The sequence below is a fragment of the Culex quinquefasciatus genome, chromosome 2 (genome assembly GCF_015732765.1).
Source record: "Culex quinquefasciatus strain JHB chromosome 2, VPISU_Cqui_1.0_pri_paternal, whole genome shotgun sequence".
NCBI classification, from domain to species: domain Eukaryota; kingdom Metazoa; phylum Arthropoda; class Insecta; order Diptera; family Culicidae; genus Culex; species Culex quinquefasciatus.
Genome location: NC_051862.1, coordinates 8814465 through 8838079, shown reverse-complemented (window position 1 = coordinate 8838079; position 23615 = coordinate 8814465). Strand labels below are relative to the sequence as shown.

General features: G+C 34.0%; 1 protein-coding gene across 1 annotated transcript in view; it reads left to right on the top strand.

Moving 5' to 3' along the window:
• The window catches only part of LOC6043954 (neuroligin-3), a 291951-nt gene that overhangs the window by 193081 nt on the left and 75255 nt on the right, over nucleotides 1-23615 (top strand). Inside the window, exons 7-10 of the mRNA XM_038255705.1 lie at nucleotides 8309-8461; nucleotides 22320-22514; nucleotides 22573-22958; nucleotides 23026-23171. Coding sequence (XP_038111633.1) covers nucleotides 8309-8461; nucleotides 22320-22514; nucleotides 22573-22958; nucleotides 23026-23171 — 880 coding nt within the window. The remainder of the gene's footprint in view (nucleotides 1-8308; nucleotides 8462-22319; nucleotides 22515-22572; nucleotides 22959-23025; nucleotides 23172-23615) is intronic.

Genomic DNA, 23615 nt, shown 5'->3' with positions numbered 1-23615 from the left:
TCCTCTGGCTTACTGTTTTCTACCAAAAATAACAAAAAAATTGTTTTCTGTTTTTTGTTTTTTGTTTTTTGTTTTTTGTTTTTTGTTTTTTGTTTTTTGTTTTTTGTTTTTTGTTTTTTGTTTTTTGTTTTTTGTTTTTTGTTTTTTGTTTTTTGTTTTTTGTTTTTTGTTTTTTGTTTTTGTTTTTTGTTTTTGTTTTTGTTTTTGTTTTTGTTTTTTGTTTTTGTTTTTGTTTTTTTTTTGTTTTTGTTTTTTGTTTTTTGTTTTTTGTTTTTTGTTTTTTGTTTTTTGTTTTTTGTTTTTTGTTTTTTGTTTTTTGTTTTTTGTTTTTTGTTTTTTGTTTTTTGTTTTTTGTTTTTTGTTTTTTGTTTTTTTTTTTTGTTTTTGTTTTTGTTTTTGTTTTTGTTTTTTTTTTGTTTTTTGTTTTTTGTTTTTTGTTTTTGTTTTTGTTTTTGTTTTGTTTTTGTTTTTGTTTTTGTTTTTTGTTTTTGTTTTTGTTTTTTGTTTTTTGTTTTTTGTTTTTTGTTTTTTGTTTTTTGTTTTTTGTTTTTTGTTTTTTGTTTTTTGTTTTTTGTTTTTTTGTTTTTTGTTTCTGTCGAATGAATTTCTAAGCAATGGAATCAAAACTTTGGCAAAGATTCATACTCGAGAAAAAAAACTAGTTGAATATAATAGATGATAAAGACATCTTCTCAAATTATAACAATAATAATTTTAGTAAAATGAAAAAAGTATTTTAGGTTTCTGTTGCATATTTTCATCACATTACACAGTCATGGTGTCGATCCAAATCCCAAAATAAATTTCGACAAGTATTTTAGGTTTCTGTTGCATATTTTCATCACATTACACAGTCATGGTGTCGATCCAAATCCCAAAATAAATTTCCCTGACTTTTCCCTGACCTCTCCAGACCACAATTTTTTTTTTATTTTCTATTTTTTACTAACATATTTTTTGGAGCGTTTTTATGGTTTCATGCATTTTCCTCTTGAATATTGGAAATTTAAGATATTAAAAACCTCAATGACTTTTTTATTTTGTTTTTTAACGGTGGATTCTGCAAAAACTTAAAAACTTTTTTTTATTTTGTCAATCATTTTTTTTCTTATCGAACATCCAAAATGAGCAAACTAATAATTAAAATTATTGCAAATTTCAAATTGCGATGGTTTTACAAAAAAAAAATCAATTAAAAATTTGCATTAAAGTAACAAGTCATGTTTAATTTAAAAATTGTTGTCCCTTTTTGTCGAATTTTCAACCGAATTAGGACGAATCATATAAAAAAGGTTTTGGAGAAAAAAACTTGAAAAAAATATGTAATTTTGCAGAAAGATTAAAAAACTGAAAAACTAAGACAAATACACAATTAAATGTGAATTTTTCAAGGACATGTTTACGATTTTAAAAAAAGATCTAGGTCTTTTTCGACAATGTTTGTATTTAAAGTAAACAGTTTTCTGGATATATAAGTTATAAAACGTCCATTGTAGAAGGGGAGATGTTTCGAAATAAATAACGTTTGGGTTACTGTTGTCGGCTGTGCTGACGATGTTGGTGGCGTCGATCAATTATGCGGAAAGCAATTTCCGTAACTTATAACGAAAAAACTTATATATTATAGATATATTTTTCTTCTTAAATAATTTCACGAAAAAATATGTTTTTGCTATAAAATTTAAAAAAAAGTATTCTGCCTTGATCAGAGCCCACAGACGATCATTCACACGATCTATACATTTTATAAAAATAAAAACAAAATACAACCAGCTCGAGCTTTTCAAAAAGTCATTATTTATCAAACATAGATATTTGGGTGTTTTGGAATAGATTGGAATAGATTTGGTGTTTTGGAATAGATTCCAAATTTAAGCTCGATCTGACCACGGGACTCCTCCTTTTAAGCCCTTGAATGTTGTTTGGGAAAAATATGTAAAACAAGCTCTTCCCGGCAAACTTCGTCCTGCCCTTTTTTGTTTCCTGACGTTTCTAGCATGTTTGCTTATTCAGCCTCCTGTGATCAAAATTTGAGTTTACGTAAATTATCCCATACAATCTGCAGATGCTCCGGAATCGGTCCGAGTGTGGCCAAAGTTGTAACTTTTTGGCGTAAGAACCTTCCTTGGACTTATACGAACCCAACGCAACAAAGAGCACCTCGATCCGACGTTCCGTGTTGAACTGATTCGCGTTCGAACAAAACCGTCGAAATTTTTTATATATATAGAAGAAGATGTAGTTGTACAAACCTTATGAAATCTCGGATGCTGGACAAAGTTGAAACAACTTTTCTGAAGAGACCATATTTTATAAATTCTTGAATTCTCAAATTTCTTTATTAAGGGTTGTTACGGAGAAATCCGCCATCCCAAAACCCAATCCGCGCAAAATCCGTGTCATTTTAAGAAAAATAATTTTGCGACAAACATACAAAAGAGTTTCATGATAAATTCAATTTTGAAATCTCAGAACGCAGAATCTTGAAACGCTGAAAATGTATTTTTGCTAGGATTAGGTAAACTAGAGGGAAAGGCCAAAACAAACGAAAAAAAAAAACGAACATTTTGGCTGAAAAAAAAATCAAAAATTTCAACATTTAGAAATTAAGATCTAAAAACTGAACCAAATCTAAATAAAGAAAAATAATACCATTTAAAAATTGTAATAATTCCTCGATCTCTAGAAAAATCGAAGCAAATTTTCCTACACCTTCTTCTCAAAATTTCTGTAACCGAAAAAAATAACTCCAAAAATACTTCAATTTTATCAGCATTCAAGGAAATTTAGAAATTTAGGAATTTAAGAATTTAAGAATTTAAGAATTTAAGAATTTAAGAATTTAAGAATTTAAGAATTTAAGAATTTAAGAATTTAAGAATTTAAGAATTTAAGAATTTAAGAATTTAAGAATTTAAGAATTTAAGAATTTAAGAATTTAAGAATTTAAGAATTTAAGAATTTAAGAATTTAAGAATTTAAGAATTTAAAATTTAAGAATTTAAGAATTTAAGAATTTAAGAATTTAAGAATTTAAGAATTTAAGAATTTAAGAATTTAAGAATTTAAGAATTTAAGAATTTAAGAATTTAAGAATTTAAGAATTTAAGAATTTAAGAATTTAAGAATTTAATAATTTAAGAATTTAAGAATTTAAGAATTTAAGAATTTAAGAATTTAAGAATTTAAGAATTTAAGAATTTAAGAATTTAAGAATTTAAGAATTTAAGAATTTAAGAATTTAAGAATTTAAGAATTTAAGAATTTAAGAATTTAAAATTTAAGAATTTAAGAATTTAAGAATTTAAAATTTAAGAATTTAAGAATTTAAGAATTTAAGAATTTAAGAATTTAAGAATTTAAGAATTTAAGAATTTAAGAATTTAAGAATTTAAGAATTTAAGAATTTAAGAATTTAAGAATTTAAGAATTTAAGAATTTAAGAATTTAAGAATTTAAGAATTTAAGAATTTAAGAATTTAAGAATTTAAGAATTTAAGAATTTAAGAATTTAAGAATTTAAGAATTTAAGAATTTAAGAATTTAAGAATTTAAGAAAAAAAAATTTTTGTTCTCTCGATTGTTTTTTTTTTAATTTTTACTCAATATTGATATTTTTGATCTTTTTTAGATTTTTTAAAATAAAAAATAAAAAAATCTGTATCTTTTTTTTTGTTTTATGAATTTATTTTATTTTTTGGGGTTTTTAATACTATTCTCCTAATTTTATTTCCTAATTTCTGAATAATTCAATTTTGAATGTTGGAGCTGTAATTTTTCAATGCTTTGATTTTTTTTTATTTTTCTTCAAGAATGTTTAAATTTAAAAAAATATTTCTACTGGTTGAATCCCAGCTAAAATTCAAAGGCGGAGGCCAGCTTCTGTTACGTCCAATCAAGCTCATATTTGGGATATACAGTACACCCACTGGAACATGCTTCAATAATAATTTTTGTTACATCCTAATGTCTGTATCTTCAGGACAAGTTTAAAATATGATTAAGATTTACAAGATTAAAATTGAATGTATCCAGTATAAAAGAACACTAAATAAGGGTAAAAACATTACTCAAAACTTAAAAGAAATTAAATATTCAGAGTCAGTATGTTTAAAAATGAGTTGAGTGTAGTAATACATTTATTTAGGAAATCCTCAACAACACATTTAAAAAAAATATCTCTTCATAATTTCATCTTCATCTTGCAACGTTTCTTATTGAGAAAATACAAACAAAAATTTTCGGAACAAAATTCAATTAATAAATATCGAAGTTTTTGAACTCAACGAAAAAGAAAAACAAATTTTCCTGATTCTTGATAATATTTTTCTTTATAAATTGAAAGTAATTTTATCTCTCTCAATAATTTATTTGATCCAAATTGCTACCGCGCGAAATCCGCGCCAAATTCGCGCCGTCCGTAACAACCCTGTTTATTCCATAAATGTATGTTTTATTTCTTTAATTCTTGAATTTAAATCTTTGATTTTTAATTCCATTTCACCATCACTATTTTGCTTACATTTTAGATTACACAAAATTAGATTACTTTGGATCATTTTTGAATCAAAGTTCAGTTTAATTTTGAGATAAATAAAAATTTAGTTAACGAATACTAAAGTGAAATTTGGAAATTATTCTAATCTTACAATTTATTTAGAATTTTTGATTAAGAATTTAAAAAATTAAGAAATCAAAAATTCCAGAATATCAGAATTTTAGAATTTTCAAAATATAGAATCTTTGAGCTCAAGAATTTTAGATTTTTTTTAGTTTTTAGATGTTCGATTTTTTTTAACTTTTGAGCAAACGACCAACTTTAGAACAAATCTCTGAGGATGGTGGGGCAACTGCCTCATATTGTTCCAACCTGTGTGCACTAGTAATTTGTTGTTTTCAATTAATCGCAAATCCAAATTATTTCATTTTTGAACCTAAACATATTGCAAACAAGCAACGCGCGAAGAAATCCCAAATGCAACTTTTCGTTGCTGTTCCTTTTCTTCGTGACCCTTTTCTTAAGCATTTTTTGTGTGGAGTTTTGCGTTCCTTCCGTTCTAACCAATATAAAAAATTAAATATTATCAATGTTGCAAAGTTTGGCCTGGAAGACATTCAAATACGTCATCAAGAGCAAATTTTCAAAAAGAAATGAAATTTTGTAGTAATATTTTTAAGATCATCGAAATTCCCTGACCCTGCTTAAAATTCCCTGACTTTCCCTGACTTCTCCAGGTCAAATAAAATTCCCTGACTTTTCCAGGTTTTCCCTGACTTTTCCAGAAATCGACACCATGACAGTAGAACTTAACTCTCCAAAAGTATAAATCCATTTCTCCAACTCGTTTCTCACCGGAATTGCTCAGTTTGCACCACAATGTGAACTCCAAAAGCGAACGCGCCGATGATGGAGGACCAAAAATGTGAAAGTTGAAATTCAATTATCATTTATCACTGGCTGGGCTCCCAGCTCTCGAAACGAACCTCCATGATTGGAGAGGTAATGTTCCTCTCCACTGACTTGGGCAGGGGGTTTTAAACCTGGAGCTCAGGTTGTACTTTATTTTCGGAAAGTTGAGAAAGGAAAATGGAAAAGTCAAGCCACGAGCCAAGTCAGGCACAATTTTTATCTCAAACGAGCCAAGTGCTCCGGTTAATGATTGAAAAATGATCTCAAATTGGCCTTAATTTTCGTGTGCCCTCGTTGGAAAGCGGTAGCTGAGGTTTTATTTTTGCAAGATCTTAATCAGGTTCGTGGGAGATCAGCTCAGGTTGGAGAACAGCTTTTAAGCATGATTGAGTTATTTGAGGAAATTTCCATCGCAGTAATTGAAACAGATCTTTGAAGTACAGAGAAACCATCGCTTCTCCGGTATTGACATCAGCAAATTGGATTGCATCGGAAGGAAAACCAGGAGAGAGTTTGAAAAAAAAAACTTGATGAGAAAAATGTTGCAGCTCGTGGTTTAGGTGGTGTTGGCCACGGTCAGTGCTATAAAAACAACACCGGGGGTAACGTCAATAACATCCGTCGTTTCCCGAGACTTCGGAAAGAAAATCAACATCAGACTTTTATGTCACATACTGCTGCGTTCACTTTGGGAAATGAGATGAGCTTTGCAGGGCACTGTGAGAAATTTTCAATTAAAATAATCCAAATTGTAAAAAAGTACCTCTCAATAAAGTTAACTTTTGTTATTAGTCCCTCACTTAAATAACAAAAGCTGAAATTCCACATTTTTTAAGCACATTTTTGAAAGAATTTCTTCAAGAAGATTTAAAGATTTTAACTATATCAAAAAAGTGAAATCATAATTTTGAAATTTATTTTCATTTTTTTCCAACATGGCGCATTCATCGAAGGGGGTTTTTGTATCCAGTTTAGAAGTGTTGTTTTTTCATGTTAGCCACCACACCTCAGCCTCACAGCCTTAGTCAAGAAACTTAATTAAAAATAAATAAATGATCCGGAGATTGACACCCGCTGTTACACATTTAATTAAGTTTTCAATTAGAGCTACTCTGTGAACGTTGTCGTCGTCGGTGTTGTTGTTGTTGGGAATCCCGCAAGGGATTTTATCGAGCTTTTATGATGTGGGGAAAGTTGATCCAAAAAAGGGTGGGGGTGGGGGGTGGGAGAGGATTGGCATTAGATGATCGGTGCACTGGCACTGGGTTATGAGGTTGGAACTGGCTGCTGCTGGGAATATAACTGGAGTATTATAAAGTTATGGCCGAGCCAGGAGATGCACAAATGAACAGTTTTCACACATTACGAGGAAAGTCAACTAAAAGTGACTTGGTAGGAGGGGATGAAATTTTGCTTGAGTGATGGTACAATAGTAATCCTTATGAACCAGTTGAGACAAAAATCAGATCAAAGTAAGATGAAATTAAATTAAAAAAACATATGTTTTGGAGAAAATCACTTTGTTCTGTATACTGTGCTTTATTTAGAAAATGATTGTAATTGTAATTGTAATTGTAAAATGATTGTAAAAGTTTTAAATTAATGTCATAATTTTTAGTTGACTGAAAATTGTTATATAATAGTTCATAAAATTTATATCTGGCATCAAAAACTGTAAAGGAATTTGGGGTATTATGGACAGTGGGGGTCATTTGAAAATCAAATCAAAACTGCAATTTAAATAACAATGAGCAGATCTCTACGAAATCGGTCTTTTTTTAGAAATTTAAATCATGTCTAACATTTCAAAAAGATCAAACATTCAATATTACGCCATTTTGATATGTTAGTCTTGATTCAACATTTAAAAAAAAAAAAATTTCGAAAAGATCGGAAAATTTTACGAATGTTTCATATTTTAACATTGTAAATCGGACCAGTAGTTGCTGAGATATCGACATTAGAAAACGGTGGGTTGTTTGGGTGAGACTTAAAAAACATCAATTTTCCTGTTTTTAAACACTTGCATGGCAACATCTCAGCAACTAAGGGTTGTATCAACAAAGTTCAAAAAAGCAAAATATAGAGAATTTTCAAAGCTTTTCAAAATATTTTTTTCAAAAGTTTTCAATTATGTGCAATAATTAAAAAAATGAAAAATTTCGACTATTTTGAAGAAAAAAAACCTAAAAATTGCTATAACTTGAAAACGGTGCATTTTATCAAAATTTCACTAAAGTACTTTTTGATTGCAAATTTGATTTTACATCGAAAAATAAAGTTGAAAAATTTTTGCGACCAATATTTTGATTTTTTTTTAAAAAAATCAGTATTGATTAAAAAAATCATAACTCAGTCAAAGATTTTTTGCACAACCTGGAAATTTCTGAAAAGTTGGCATTTGTTATCCTCTAAGACATGTAAAAAAATAGTGTTTTTTTTTTTTGGAAATCAAGTTTAAGTGACAAAAAGTTAAATTAAAAATCATCAAAAAAATGTTTACCGTGTATCATTTTTTTTTCAGTGTAGTCCATATTCATACCTACAACTTTGCCGAAGACACCAAATCCATCAAAAATTTCCTTCAAAAGATACCGATTTTTGAATTGTCATACATCATTTTTGTATGGACAGCTGCCAAATTTGTATGGAAAATTATATGGACAAACTAATGATGCAAAATGGCTTCTTTGGGCATACCAAATGCACCAAAAAAGTTTCAGTCGGATTGAAAAATACAAAAAAATCGAATGACCTGAATCTGAGAGAACTGCTCAATATTTAAATTACGAAATACAAACATATCTAAATAACCTTCTCCAATAATAAATCTTGGGGTAGATCTTCCTGATCAAATCTATACTTATTTGTTTTTCCTCTTCTCAATTTAATTTGCAGGAAGCCGCGGCCTCGAGGCACCATACTCGATCTTCTTCTACATCCACGGCGAGGGCTACGACTGGGGCTCCGGCAACCCGTACGATGGGTCCGTGCTGGCCAGCTACGGCCACGTGATCGTCGTGACAGTCAATTTTCGTTTAGGAATCCTTGGTGAGTGGTGCTTTTGAGAGAGATAACTCGATGTCCAAACAAATAAAAATGTGCTCAAAATTCATCACCATTTTTCCGTTGATTTATGGTCGGGCCATTTCGCGGTTCGGCCTTTTTTTTCGTTGTTGGAGTAGAGTGTGGGTCTGTTTATTCAAAGCGAGATCTTTTTGGCTAACATAGCAGAAAAAAATAACACTAAAAACATACATCATTCCACTGGAGGGGAATGTGGGACGATGGCCACGTCGAATCCTGGGGACGACCGTGGGACACACACTTTGAAATATCTTTCCAATTTCAAAACAAACATTCAATTAGAGGCGAGCCAACATATTTGTCTCCGCTAGAGAGAGGATCCCGGTCTGTCCCCGAAAATGCTTCCAGATTCGGTTATGTATTTTTCTCCTGTTGTCCTTTTTTATTGTCGAGCGAGCTAACAAACCCAACTCCGAGGAGAACAATCCTCGCGCAAACATTGTGGACATTTTTTGAGAAATAAAAAAAAGCTCCACGGAATGTTCGAAAAGAGAGCTTTTTCATCTGCGAAATAAATTTGAAAAATAGTCCTCCCGTTAAAAGCATTTTGCATCAAATTGGAACAAATCTAGTCGCTTTTTTTGGGTAATCAATCCTAGTTTGTTGTGTGTGATTTTTTTTCGGTGGCTCCAGAGAGGACCACGGTATCATATTTCTCGATCACGAAACTATTTGCCATATCTCGTTCCCCTGGTCGCTGGTTCCAGATGAATTGTGTGTGTCTGAAGCGTCCTCTGAATCTGATACACAATTTGGCAAATTAGACTGATTCGAAATTTACCAGAAAAACTTGTTTAAAAATGTACTTATTTAAAATTTTAAAACTTTAAACAATTCTAAATAATCAATTTAGGAAATTTAAACCTATTTTCAAATGAACCACCCTAACAGACCTCCCGAGGGTGGGTGAGTGTCACTGCGACCCAGCAGCCACCCTGCAAGCTAGCAGGCAACGACGGCGACGTGTTTCGAATAGTTTATCGCCATTTTTTTATTCTTTATGGGAGCTGCTGCTGGCTGCCGGCCGGTCTCAAATATGTATGTTCGTTAAATTTTAGATGCGATGTTTTTCGCTGTCATTTTTTTTCTTTTCGGTTTTATTTGAGAGGTTGTTGTGTGTGTGTTTGAGCTAGGACCGCAGCTAAACAGTTTTCCACGGGATGTGATAAATATAATTTGCGAAATTATGACGGTCAAGGACGCTGGTGATGGTGGCTAAGCAAACTTTATGCATTTGCTTTGTTTTAAATTGTTTTGTTTTTCTCTTGAAACATTTGTTTGCATAAATGAAAAATATATATATAAAAATATAACTGTAGGTAGAAATTGAATTTGGAGATTTCCTGAAATTCCAAATTCAATATTTCCAAAAAACAATATTCTAAACAGTAAATCTGTCATACGCAAATGTCACTTTTGACTTACTGTTTGGATGCTTCATAGTACAAATTGCAGAATCTTCAGAAAATTACCTGTCAAACTGACAAAAGAATGTTACTGAATTTTCAGCAAAACAAACTGTCATTTCTTTTGCTCAAATTTCAGTTGTTTTGACAACCGTTTTACTGAAATTTCCATCAAAATGATAAATACCAATCAATTGTGAATTCAGTATAATTTGATATGCTGAATCTTTTACTGAACTTTCAGTTGATGAAAATTCAGTGAATCTTTACTAAATTTCAGCTAAAAAATATTTGGTGTCTATAAACAAATGAAGAAAAAATCGTGTTCTCCAATACAGTAAACTGGGGTGACTTTGATAGACCGAGGTGACTTTGATAGGTTTTTCAAATGCCCGTCAAATTAATATCTAAACATTTTTGAGAATTTTGATTATGTGAGCATTAATGGATAGCTTATTATCGAACATATATGCAAAAATGTGACTGTTACATTGGATGTATCAAAATTAGTGGCCAAATCAAATTTCTAACAATGTCACCCCGGACTATCAATGTCACCCCAGTTTACGGTATTTTTGAAATTCATATTTATCATATCTTTTAGAATCCTCGATAGATTTAAAGAGAACATCCATGAATCACATAATAAACGAAATAGAAGATTTTTTCACAAGCAAAAATAAATTGTGTTTTTCTCAAAAATCACATAGCGATTTATGGAATGATTTATGATTGATTTACTTGAACACTGTTTAATACTCATAAAATATTCAACTCTATTATAACTAGGGATATTGTTGAACGGCCTTTGTTTATTTTTCCATTCAATTTGATTATGTACTGAGCAAAACATAATCAATATAACTTCCAAAATCATAAGGAAACCAACAATACCAAATTAAATTGATTGTTGAAAAAACCGAAAAGAAAATGTTAGCAAAAACGGGATGGTATCTAAATTCTTTTGCTTAAATGACAAAAAAAACTGCTTTCAAAGGTTTAATATTAACTATCGACCATGCAATTAACAGTAAGCTTTTAAAAATCTGCGATTGTTTGTTTTCCAATTAATCACAACTAAGTCTACTGAAACTGCAATAAATATTTAAAGGTAGAAACAGTTTTTAAAAACGGCATGTTTAAGTTCATATTTTTTTTAATAATCGAAGCAAATATAAAACTTTGTATTTATTTCATTCCTTGGCACAAGTTTGCGGTTATTCTTCTTCGAAAAGATATGAACATATTCAAGGTTTCGCTAAACATTACTTTTTAAATACCGTCATCAGAGGTGACATTGGGTCTGGGGGTGAGATTAGGTTATAAAAAATTTCAGCGTTTTTGTATGACACTATCTCACCCACAAACCCAATGTTACCCCTGATGATGGTATGTATAAATCTATTTTATTATTTTTATCAAAGTTCATTTCTAGAGTTTTTCAAAAGGTCCTATAAGCTATTGTGTTTTATATGTTATGGGTCCAATTAAAAAAAACTCTAGATAAAAAAAAAAGAAAAATTGAAAGAAAATATTCCCTTTTCTTCGATTTAAAAATGATGACGTAAACTGATTTCAGAAGATAAATCATTTATATTTATTTTCCATTCTAGCCAAGTAAAAAAGATTTTGACTATAAAAAATAAAGAACATAAACAACAATGTCTGTGTGTGTGTATGTGTGTGTGTGTGTATGTGTGTGTGTGTGTGTGTGTGTGTGTGTGTGTATGTATGTATGTGTTTAAAATTCTTGCCAAGTTTTCTCAGCATTGGCTGGACCGATTTTGATCAAACCGGTTGCATTCGACTTGGCTTAGGGTCCCATACATCGCTATTGAATTGTTTGAAGTTTCGATAAGTAGTTCAAAAGTTATATATAAAAATATATATAATTTCACATTTATCCGGATCTCACTTAAATGTATGTAAACTATGTCCGGATCCACCATCCAACCTATCGTTGGTTAGGTAATCAAAAAACCTTTCCAACGAGTCCAAAACATTGAAGATCTGGCAACCCTGTCTCGAGATATGGCCACTTAAGTGATATTGATGCTCTTTTTGGAAGCCGGATCTCACTTAAATGTATGTAAACTATGTCCGGATCCACCATCCAACCCATCGTTGGTTAGGTGATCGAAAAACCTTTCCAACGAGTCCAAAACATTGAAGATCTGGCAACCATGTCTCGAGATATGTCCACTTAAGTGATATTGATGTACTTTTTTGAAGCCGGATCCCACTTAAATGTATGTAAACGATGTCCGGATCCATCATCTGACCAATCTTTGGTTAGGTTATTGAAAAACCTTTCCAACGAGTCCAAAACATTGAAGATCTGGCAACCCTGTCTTGAGATATGTCCACTTAAGTAATATTTATGTACTTTTTTGAAGCCGGATCCCACTTAATTAGCATAGCATAGCATAGCATTGGTGTCTACCCGTAGCTGCTACTTCGTTATTGACCAGGACCCCCAAACATTGCTCCGTGGACCACAGATGAAAAGTAGGAACCAATCATCACCCCTTCGCAATTTTCAAAGGTCCCTATCATGCTGATCAATACCGACGCCGGCCACGACCAGAGGTAAGACACGGGGAAGTGGATGGGAATGTTAGTCCGATACTTGAGTGATGGGACCGCCAAATCGACTGCGTCTCCGACAAAGTATCACATGAGTTTTGAGGGGTTAGTAAGATGGGTATGAGGTCAGGATTCACTGTGGTAGGTGATGCGACCATAAGCAATTTGTTTATCGGTTGAAATTTTAAAAATCTTAGGCAGCCGGCTGCGGAAAGATAGCTATCTAGGGATTTAAATATAGTATTAATTTGACCGCGATTCTCCAGAAATTCTCCGTCGGCGTGCCTTCCGATCAACGGTGATGTAGGAAGGGCTTCATTTATTGAAATGATTATTGAAATGATATAGAAAGGGCTTAATCCAGCAATACGACTTGCTAGTCTCAAAAAAAAAAAATAGGTACGTTTTTATAGAAAACTATAAATAGAGAACAACACAAAAAAACTCATCGGCCAACGAACGCGAGTGGAAAAAAACAATGAAAAAAAAGAAGGTAAAAAACAGAACTGCGCGTCCCGAAAAGCACCACACTACTGATGCCATTATTTAATTATAATAGCCAATCACCCCATGCACTCGAACAGCGACACAAAAGAGACGGAAAATAACACGAAAAAACAGGACTGCGCGTCCACACAGGCACCGCACTACTGATGCCATTATTTAATTATAATAGCCAATCACCCCATGCTCTCGAACAGCGACACAAAAGAGACGGAAAATAACACGAAAAAACAGGACTGCGCGTCCACACAGGTACCGCACTACTGATGCCATTATTTAATTATAATAGCCAATCACCCCATGCACTCGAACAGCGACACAAAAGAGACGGAAAATAACACGAAAAAACAGGACTGCGCGTCCACACAGGCACCGCACTACTGATCTTTTTTGAAGCCGGATCCCACTTAATTGTATGTAAACTATGTCCGGATTTACCATCCGACCCATCGTTGGTTAGGTAATCGAGAGACCTTTCCAACGAGTCCAAAACACTGCAGATCTGGCAACCCTGTCTCGAAATATGTCCACTTAAGTGATATTTATGCACTTTTTGGAAGCCGGATCTCACTTAAATGTATGTAAACTATGTCCGGATTTACCATCCGACCCATCGTTGGTTAGGTAATCGAGAGACCTTTCCAACGAGTCCAAAACATTGAAGATCTGGCAACCCTGTCTCGAGTTATGATTACTGAAGTTATATGTGTGTACGTTTTTTTCTGGATTCAAAAAAAAATAGCTGAAATATGTGTCCAAACCACTCATATGACCCATTGTTGGTAAAAAGTGAGGAAGGCATCAACCACATAGGTGGATGAAGTTAATTTTTTTATATTTGAATTAAACGTTGTAGCAATGTCAGTGTTAGTTTCAGGAAGTTGTAAATATTAATTTATTTTATTTCTCCCTCCAAAAACAAACTTAATAAACTTTTAAAATTTTAAAAAATATTCCTTGTTTATTTTCCTGTGATGTTAATTTTTTTTCATTTTTAATTTGATAACATTGAAAAATGTTGTATACACTAATGAAATATTGTTGTTTTTTATTCAAATCTTTCAAAAATCTTGTCTTCAATAAGTTTTTAAATTTAAGTGATATAAGATTTTGTTGCTGTAGTTTGAAATAAAAAAAAATCAAGAATGAGGACAACAACAAATAAAAAAGGCTTTTAGAGACCAAAAAGAAAACATATTTTTTCTGCTGGTTTGATCAGTTTTTTTGTTGAAATTATAGAACATTATTTAATGAAAAAACAAAAAAAAAATGATTTCATAAAATTTATCGCTAATGAGTATGATTAAAATATGTTTTCTTTTTTGTTGAATGATTTCGGTTATAATAGATACAGAAACATAAAATATGATAATCGATCGCAGGGGTTAATTACACAGGAATACCAAATCTTGGTATTACGTGGGCAAATAACAGGGACCAAAATGTGCCCAGTAATAGATAGTGATAGGTACACAGATTGTCTGTGTTTCACAGACTTTTGAAGTTGTGTCCAGATATTTTGTGATGCACAGACAAACACAGACTTTTAAATCTGACACAGATATACACAGATTTCGCGAAAATTAGATTTTTGAAAGTCAGGATGGTTTTGACAACACTCCCCCCCCCCCCCTCCCCCCGCTCATCATTTTTTTTTTGAGACGATCGTTGATGCTCGAGTTTAAGGCAAAGTATGTGCACAGACATGCACAGACTTTTTTCTCGCAGTAGTCCAGCCTTTCTAAATTCCGACCTGGCATCCCTGAGTGATAGTGACATTCTTCGCCACAACGAGTACATTTGTCATTGATGAACGGCTTATGCTTTAAGTTCTTTAAGCTTCTGAAAAATAACAGGATTGAAAAATAAATGTTACTAAAATTAAACTGGATTCAAGTTCACCAAAAATCAATAAAACTATCAATTTACTCGTTAATCAAAGCATTTGGTTATCCCGACTTCAACGATTTCAACTATTTTACAAATTTTCTAAGTAAGTAATCGAAAAATTTGAAAATCAACTTTAACATTTTTGGTTATCAAGGCATTTTAGCGCAAAATAAATGAATAGGTCATTTATTTTGCGCTAAAAAAACTTGAAAACCAAAAATGTTATAGTTGTTTTTTACCAAGGTTATTTATTTTGCGCTAAAATGACATGAAAACCAAAAATGTTAAAGTTGATTTTCAATTTTTTCGATTACTTACTTAGAAAATTTGTAAAATCGTTGAAATCGCATTTCCCTTGATATTTACCCATGCTCGGAATTTGAAGTTCACTTCCATTTGAACCTCAACCACTTCAAATATTGAAAAGTATATTTAAATTTTAAAGAATATATGTTGAACTGTATAAACCTGAAAACAAAATTAAAAGAAGATAGGTAAATAAAGTTTTCCAAAAATTAACTCAATAAATTCCACTAGATCCTAATCCAACACCTTCCCCCATCGTAATTCCCAGAAAAAAATGGAAAACTACTCACCCCGGGGCTCCCAAGAGTGGCCCCTCTTATTGGCTGATATACGCCGGGGTGAAAAATTTGCATGTCCTCGTGTGAAACCCTGAGTGCAGTGCACCCAGAAGGGCAAACCCCCGTGGCGGTATTTCATGAATTTGAATGAGACAACGAATTTGACGCCACATTCCATGGTTCGATGGGGGGGGGGAGGGAGATTTTTGCTTATGGAGGTTAGGATCCTAGGGTTAGAGGGTATGTTACAAAGTGGAGGAAATAAAATCAGATGTTGAGGGTTTGACACGATCTAGGTACCTTTTTGGGAATTTGGGAAAATTTATAAGTATGATTTGTGATGTCTAGCCGGGAAGAATATTGCGTTTTAATACGATTAGGAATTGATTCTGAATTTTGAAAATTTCATAAAATTAATAATGAAAAAACTCGAACCAAATAAATCTTTTTAAAGAAAACTTCAATAACTCTTCCCTCCCCCAGCAGTGTTGCCAGCTGGTCTCGCACACGCCAGTGTGACAAGTTTTATTTATTTTTACTGACTTTTATCCCCGTTCCTCCCACTTGCTTGCAAGGACAAGGACAAGCACAACGAGATTGGAGGAGGGAGGCGATAAATTGCTCCATATGAATGGGTGCGCGCTGGATGAAACAAAAAAAATGTCGTCATGAAAAACTTTGCGATAAATTGCGTTTCGTTCGCGAGTGTGAATGAAACAAACAAAAAAAGTGTCCTTCGTGAAAGGGTGTGAGTGGGGGGAAATATTTTATATTTTTGGACGCCGGCTTTTTCGGAGTGCATATTTTGGCCGCGTGAAAAATGTGGAAATCAGGCAAAGATGAAGTTTGTGAGAAATTAAAACGTGTTCTACATGTGAATTTTTGGTCAGCATGTGTGTGAGTGCGATCGTGTGAGCTTTTTATCACACATTTCGCGTTCCGTACGTGATTATCGAGTGGATTTATGGACGCAAACACACACACACAGCTTCGTGTAGATGGGGAGGATTTTCATATTTCACGCTCGTGAGAGTGTGACAATTTTTGATGATATTTTTTTTTCTCGGCGGGTGTTGTGTTTGCACTGCTTCTTTTGGCTGGACAGAGGACCATGGCCGAGCCGTTATAATTTTCCGGAGATCAAAGTTTTTGATATGAGCTCAGCTTGGGAAGGGGGGGAAATGAAAAAAAAATCGTTTTTTTAGTAAATGAGCTACGCGATAGTGTCGGATATGAAAATGAATGAGCTGTTTGTTGATGAGAATAAGGGGGAGGAAAAACGCTTTAATTTTGGCGTCAAAGGATGAACGAAAAATTTGATTTTTATCGGGGAGGCAAAGTTCACTTTTTTATCGGAGAAAATAAATTCTGATGCCTATAAACGGAATGAATGATAAAAAAAAACCAAACTTATATGAAAACAACTTTCTTATACTATGATTTCAGTCTAAATAGTTTAAAATTAAAATTCAAGTCAACATATTCCCTCCACGTCGAAAATCGTCTGACTTTCCCAAATTCCAATCCAGTTAAACCTTCTGAGAAGCCATCATTTCATTTTCCCCAGTTCCAGGTCACAAAACCACATAACCGTCAGAAAATCACAAATCAGAGGCACCAATCATCGGCGAATTTGTGGATTGGCGTACACGGTCCAACCGAAATCCCGTGCGGTGTGGTATGCACTTATGGCTTTGGAATTTGAGACCCATCGATTGGGCGCTCGAAATTGCTGAGCCAAAACTCGTGTGGCCAGCCAGAAGGACGACGACGTGAGACTCTTTGTTTACCACACGTGATGCAATTTTTGGCTTGCCCAACTCAACTCGACTCTCCTTCAGGATGTTCGAGTTGGTCGTCTGGCCGTAATCCGATATCTCTGAAGGGTTTTTTGGGCAGGTTAACCTTTGATTGATCAAATTTACTTTGAATAAATTTACAATTTTTTACTATGAAAATTCATGTTACTTGAATGTACTTTTTTATAGATTTTTTTTCGCAAGGATTTTTTTTTTTTAAATTTTGTTAAAAATGCTAAGGGTTAAGTGAACATTTCCACCTGCACACCAATATGTGGTGCTGCCTGTGCGGCCAGATAATGCTGATAATGCAACGACACGTGGCCAAGAGGATTTTGGGAACCAATTGTGAAATTTAGATTCCTGAAATGAGCGCAAAAGCCTGAACTCTGCCATACCTGGAAGGTACGCAATGATTTCTCGAATCAGTCAGGGAGCTCAAAACGCAGCATGATAATCGTATCAGCTTGCAGCATCCATATTTGATGGGCCGTAAAATTGTGCACTGAACTGGAAGCCGGGGATCTGCGTTTTTTGGGCTCGAGGTAAAAAGTCGAGTTTGATTTCAAATTCATATTGACGAATTCTGTTTGAAATACAATCAAGCTCACAGGTGGATGCATTTTTCATTTTGCTTTGAACGCACTTGGAGTTTGGTTTGCATCAGGTTATGAATTGAAATACAATTTACATATTTGCAATTCAAATGAATTTCGCTTGTCGAGCTTGTCCATCATGCTAGTAGTTACGTTGCGCAAATATTTTGCATGTAAAAAGAAAACAAATTCTTGGAACACACGTCAAAATTGGTTGCAGTTGAAATATTAATTGAAAACGCTTCCATAAACATCAAAAGCTAATTTGTTTCTACATTTCCATACGATCGGAATGAAACCAATCCAATTCTAATGAAAACAAAAAAAAAAAGATTCCAGGTGAAATTCCAGGCAAAGTCAGTATATCAAAGAGAATTAATGCGACAATTGTGTGTCCTCCCTAAACTTCAAGATTGAAGAATGGGTCTGGGTAATCATATAAGAGGAAACCCCCCAAAGCAGGAAAATGAGAAAATGGAAGCCATTTTCCCCACTCCGGTTGGTTCTACGGTGGTCTCCAAGGATTTTCCTCCAAGAGGACAATGTTCTTTGTTCAAAGGACCGCCTCTGCTCGATTCATTCTGGAGAGAGATTGTAATCAAATTATGTTTAGAGAAATGTGCGATTTGATCACAAAGTTGTCTTTTATCCTTGGGTTTCAAAATCTTAACAATTAACAATCGTATAACTTATAATCTTAAACATAATACTTTTATTTGAAAAATAAAAAATCGTTGGACAGTTCAACAATTTCATAAAATATCATCTGATTCTCTATGTAGTCTCCGACAAATACACACACACACACACACACACACACAGCAAGTGTAAATCATCTTTCTAGTGTTTTAGTGCGCCACACACACACGGTGCATGTGGCCATAAATCGTTCCATAAATTAGCAGGAATTCATGTGAGTGGGTGGCGATTATGGCGATTATATTGCTTTTGTGACAATGGACATTCCGGAACATTGGCTTTGTCTGGACCGGTGGGACTTGAATGAGACTGTTGGTCCTCTGGAGCAAGTTGAAAGTCAAAATTTTTTTCGTACTCCTTTTTGGTTTATAAGTAATATGAAAAATAGAAAGTGAAAAAAAAACTTTACACATTAACGGAAGTTAAATTTTTCACTAGATCTTGAGATGCGATATTTTATAGTTTTTTTTTTATTTTGTATTTTTTAATCTGCTCTCGTTTTATTATCCTAAAATCTAATTATTTGGAGTTTAATCTACGACCACATTTTTAGTAACATTTTTGTTTGTTTTTCACATGCTTTGCTCTTAATATATTAATTGTTTCTTTAAAGATGTAACCATTGGGAAATGAGCCTTAACCTGGGCGCCCAATTTTGCCGGGTTTTAAATTCAACGGGAAAAATATTTTTGGAATCCCGCGATTTCCCGGGATCCCGGGAAATTTTTGAATCAGTGATAAAATCTATGTTTTCATTTTATTTGTTATATTTCAAGCTTTAAAACTAGCTTAATAATATTAATTGGTGATAATCTACACTTCAATGAAAACAAAGACGATAATTTAAAAAAAAAGCCTTATAGAATTTGCAAGTTGATTTTTTTTTGTTTCATGTTGTGTTTTGGATTCCAATGTGATTAATTTTGCTTAAAAAAAATATTTTATATGTCTTAAAAACAAAAAATGACAGCAAATAGTAAATATATCCAGTCTTAAAAAAATTAAACCAATGAGAAAAAAATAAAGCGCAAGGCATTGCGGACCAGTTAACTAATTTGTAATAATTTACCCCAATAAGCCAAATTATTGATTACTAAGTATTCAACTGTTCATCTATTTTGATGCTTAATATCGATTACTTAGTATTCAACTGTTCTACTACATATTTGCAAAACCAAATCTGAATTTTTAGACAAAAATATGATTTTTTTTTTCAATTTCGGAAATTCCCGGGCAAATTATAGAAAATCCCGGGATTCAGGAATTCCCGGTTTTGGAAAAAATCCAGGATTTTTGTACCGGAAATTCCCGGGATGGACGCACTAGCCATAAGAATAAGAACATAATAAAATAATTGAAATACGATCTTTTGAATTGAAAAAGATATAAATTGACGTCGTCTTGAATGTAATTTTACCTAAATTGATGAGTACGAAAAAAGTTTATAGAAAATGAATTTCTCGCATATGTCTGATGATTTTTTTTACATATTTTCTAACATAAAAATCATTTCGAAGAGTTTTATGAAATATGTAATTTCACATCACAAATCGAGTAAAATTACATCATTTATAAGGTGATGTTTCATTGCTTACTATGCAATTTCATATCATTTCCACAATAACTTTGGTTAAATTACGAAAAAAAAAATGCAAAATTAAAAACAATTAAAGATGGGTCAGTCTCCTCCAACTCACATAGCAGTTGCCCCGACCCCTCTTCTATTTGCGTGAAACTTTGTCCTAAGGGGTAACTCTGACTACGAATCCGAGTTATTCCTTAGGTAGCCATAATTCGCAATTTCCAACCAGAAATGGTGATGAGATGGAAATTTGGAGTCAAAGCGATTTTTTTGTAAAGTTGGACGCTCAATTTGATGGCGTACTCGAAATTCCGAAAAAACGAATTTTCATCCAAAAAAATTACAAAAAAGTTTGAAAACTCTGCCATTTTTCGTTACTCAACTATAATTTTTTTTTGGAACATGTCATTTTAAGGGAAATTTTATGTACTTTTCGAATCTAAATTGACCCAGAAAAGTAATTTTTTCATTTAGAACAAAATTTTTCATTTTAAAATTTCGTGTTTTTCTAACATTCCAGGGATATTTTTTAAAGAGTAACAATGTTCTACAAAGTTATAGAGCAGACAATTACAAAAATTTTGATATGTAAACGTAAGGGATTTGCTTGTCACCATCATGAGTTATCGCGATTTTACGAAAAAAAAAGTTTTGAAAATGACCTCGGATACGTGATCAGGGATAAAGCTACAGACAAAAAGACACGAATTGTACAGACATACACAAACTCTCAGACCTACACCACTCCTACGTGAGATCTGTCAGCTCGGATCACCTACATCCTCTTATGCTATTCAATTCATTGAAAAAATAGGGTCTTGAGAGTGTTCAAATTACCCCACAACTTCAAGCGATGTAATGAACTCACATTTGAAATTTTATCAAAATATATAATGACGGTGCCATTCTAAACATATACAACTTCTCAAAATTTTAATTTGGTGGCAATAATTTAAACTTTTTTATGTGGTCAACATTCATCAAAAACTTAAAATAATTTTGGTTTTCGGAGGAATGATGAAATGAGTTCTTATCTTGAAATGCCTACTCAATTCAATTTAATTTCTCGTAATCTTATGCAAACAGCTCAAATCCCTCGGGAGTATTTTGGCAAACATCTCGAAATAGACCCTCCACTTCATCGAAAGGGATCCTTCAGGATCAGTAATAGAACCCCTCAGCCAATAGTCCGTTCGCGTGCCCAAGAACCATAATTTGATTAATCAACTGCTTGTCCGAAATGTCGGAACATCTCCCCTGGGGGTGGGAGAGGAAAAGCTCTCCGTTCCCGCTCAACCCGGCATTCCAGCAATAATAATGATAAATAAACAGTTTTCCGGAAAAAGTTCGCGTTTCTCGTGCAAAGCAATAAACCATTTGGCTAATATTTATCCTTCTATTAGCCGCTGAGCAGCGCCAACATCGAGCACGTGGTCACGACCCAAGAAATGTTCCCGCCCTTCAGGAATGACCCCCCTCGAAGAAGCCATGATCAGGCATAAAAATGATGAATGGTTATCTGTTTCGCAAACGATTCCTCCGCTTTTGCTTCAGGGGGTATGTGATTTCGACCGCTTCCTCACGTCTCCCCCTTTTCTGGCTTTGAAAGGAAAAATTTCCATTTTCCGATCACATTGGGGAAAATCGGCGAACGAAGAAATCAACGATTCCAATTGTGTGTTTGTTTGAACTTTGGCCCCCGCCCTCGCAGTGACCCTCGGGGGAGGAATTTTGGGCGGAATTTTCTCGAGCAAGGAAAAAAAAGAGGACAAAATGTGTTTCCGATCCCCTTTGCAAAATCACACAAATGGTCCAACAAGCCTGCTTTTCCCATTTTCCATAAACGAGAAAAGGAAAGTTCTCCACTTTTATGTATGCTAATGAGGCACATTCTCGGTCCATGGCTTGCGAAATGGTCAATCTGTTGAACGGTGACTGTATTAGCATAATGGGAAGAGAGGGGCCCTCGCCTAAAAAGGATTCTGTTTGACAATCGAACCGATTCCAGAGCTGTTTTGTTTGTTTGCCTGCTTGCAGTGGGAAACTGACTGGAATATTTTCTGAGTTGGAACTAAATGGCTGGTGATGGGTTTGGGAGTCAAATTGAATTTATCTTACTAGTTATAAATTCAACATGCAAGTTAATAATTTGAAATTTCAAAATTTTATCTTCCAGGTTTTCTGAAAACGCGTGCCTCCCCATCGCCCGGCCCCGGTGGAAACCTCGGCCTGATGGACATCGTGTTCGCGCTCCAGTGGGTGCGCGACAACATCGCCGCGTTCGGCGGTGACCCCAAGCGGATTACGTTGGTCGGCCACGACACCGGGGCAGCGCTGGCCAACATGGTGCTGATCTCGAAGACGGGCAAAGGTAGGTTGAAGTTGTCTGAAATTTAAAACTCAAATGCAAGAATCTACCCTTCCTTCAGGCCTCATCCACCGCGCCATCCTGCTCAGCGGTTCGGCCCTAAGTCCGTGGGCGCTCATTCCGGATCCGGACGCCACCCGGCAGGAGGTGTCCCAGCAGATGGCCTGTCACCTGTTGGTGGACCCCCCGCCCGGGAAACCGGCTCGGCGCCCATCTACCGACGACATCACCGACTGCCTGCGGGACAAACCGCTGGAGGCCCTGATGGGCGTAAGACTGACCACGGTGCGGTTCATGCCGTCCTGGGGACCATTCCTGCCGCTGGAGGACGCACTCGATCCGGAGTTTGCCATGGAACACTCCGGCGAGGGGTTCATCACGAGCGAACTGATGCTGGGCATGACGACCACCGAGAGTTACAACGACTTTAGTGCGTCGGATATTCAGGTGAGATTCTCCGTAATAGCTGTAACTCAAATTCTTATTTCATAATTTCTGGAAATTCAATCGACAGTACGGCCTGGAGGAAGACCAGCGGAACCGGTTGCTGCGGACGTTCATCCGGAATGCGTTCACCTTTCATCTGAACGAAATTTTCTCGGCCGTGCGGAACGAGTACACGGACTGGGATAAGCCGATCCAGCATCCAATCAACATCAGGTAAGACATTTTGGAAATAAATCTTCAAATCTTCAAATCTTCAAATCTTTAAATCTTTAAATCTTCAAATCTTCAAATCTTCAAATCTTCAAATCTTCAAATCTTCAAATCTTCAAATCTTCAAATCTTCTAATCTTCAAATCTTCAAATCTTCAAATTTTCAAATCTTCAAATCTTCAAATCTTCAAATCTTCAAATCTTCAAATCTTCAAATCTTCAAATCTTCAAATCTTCAAATCTTCAAATCTTCAAATCTTCAAATCTTCAAATCTTCAAATCTTCAAATCTTCAAATCTTCAAATCTTCAAATCTTCAAATTTTCAAATTTTCAAATCTTCAAATCTTCAAATCTTCAAATCTTCAAATCTTCAAATTTTCAAATCTTCAAATCTTCAAATCTTCAAATCTTCAAATCTTCAAATCTTCAAATCTTAAAATCTTCAA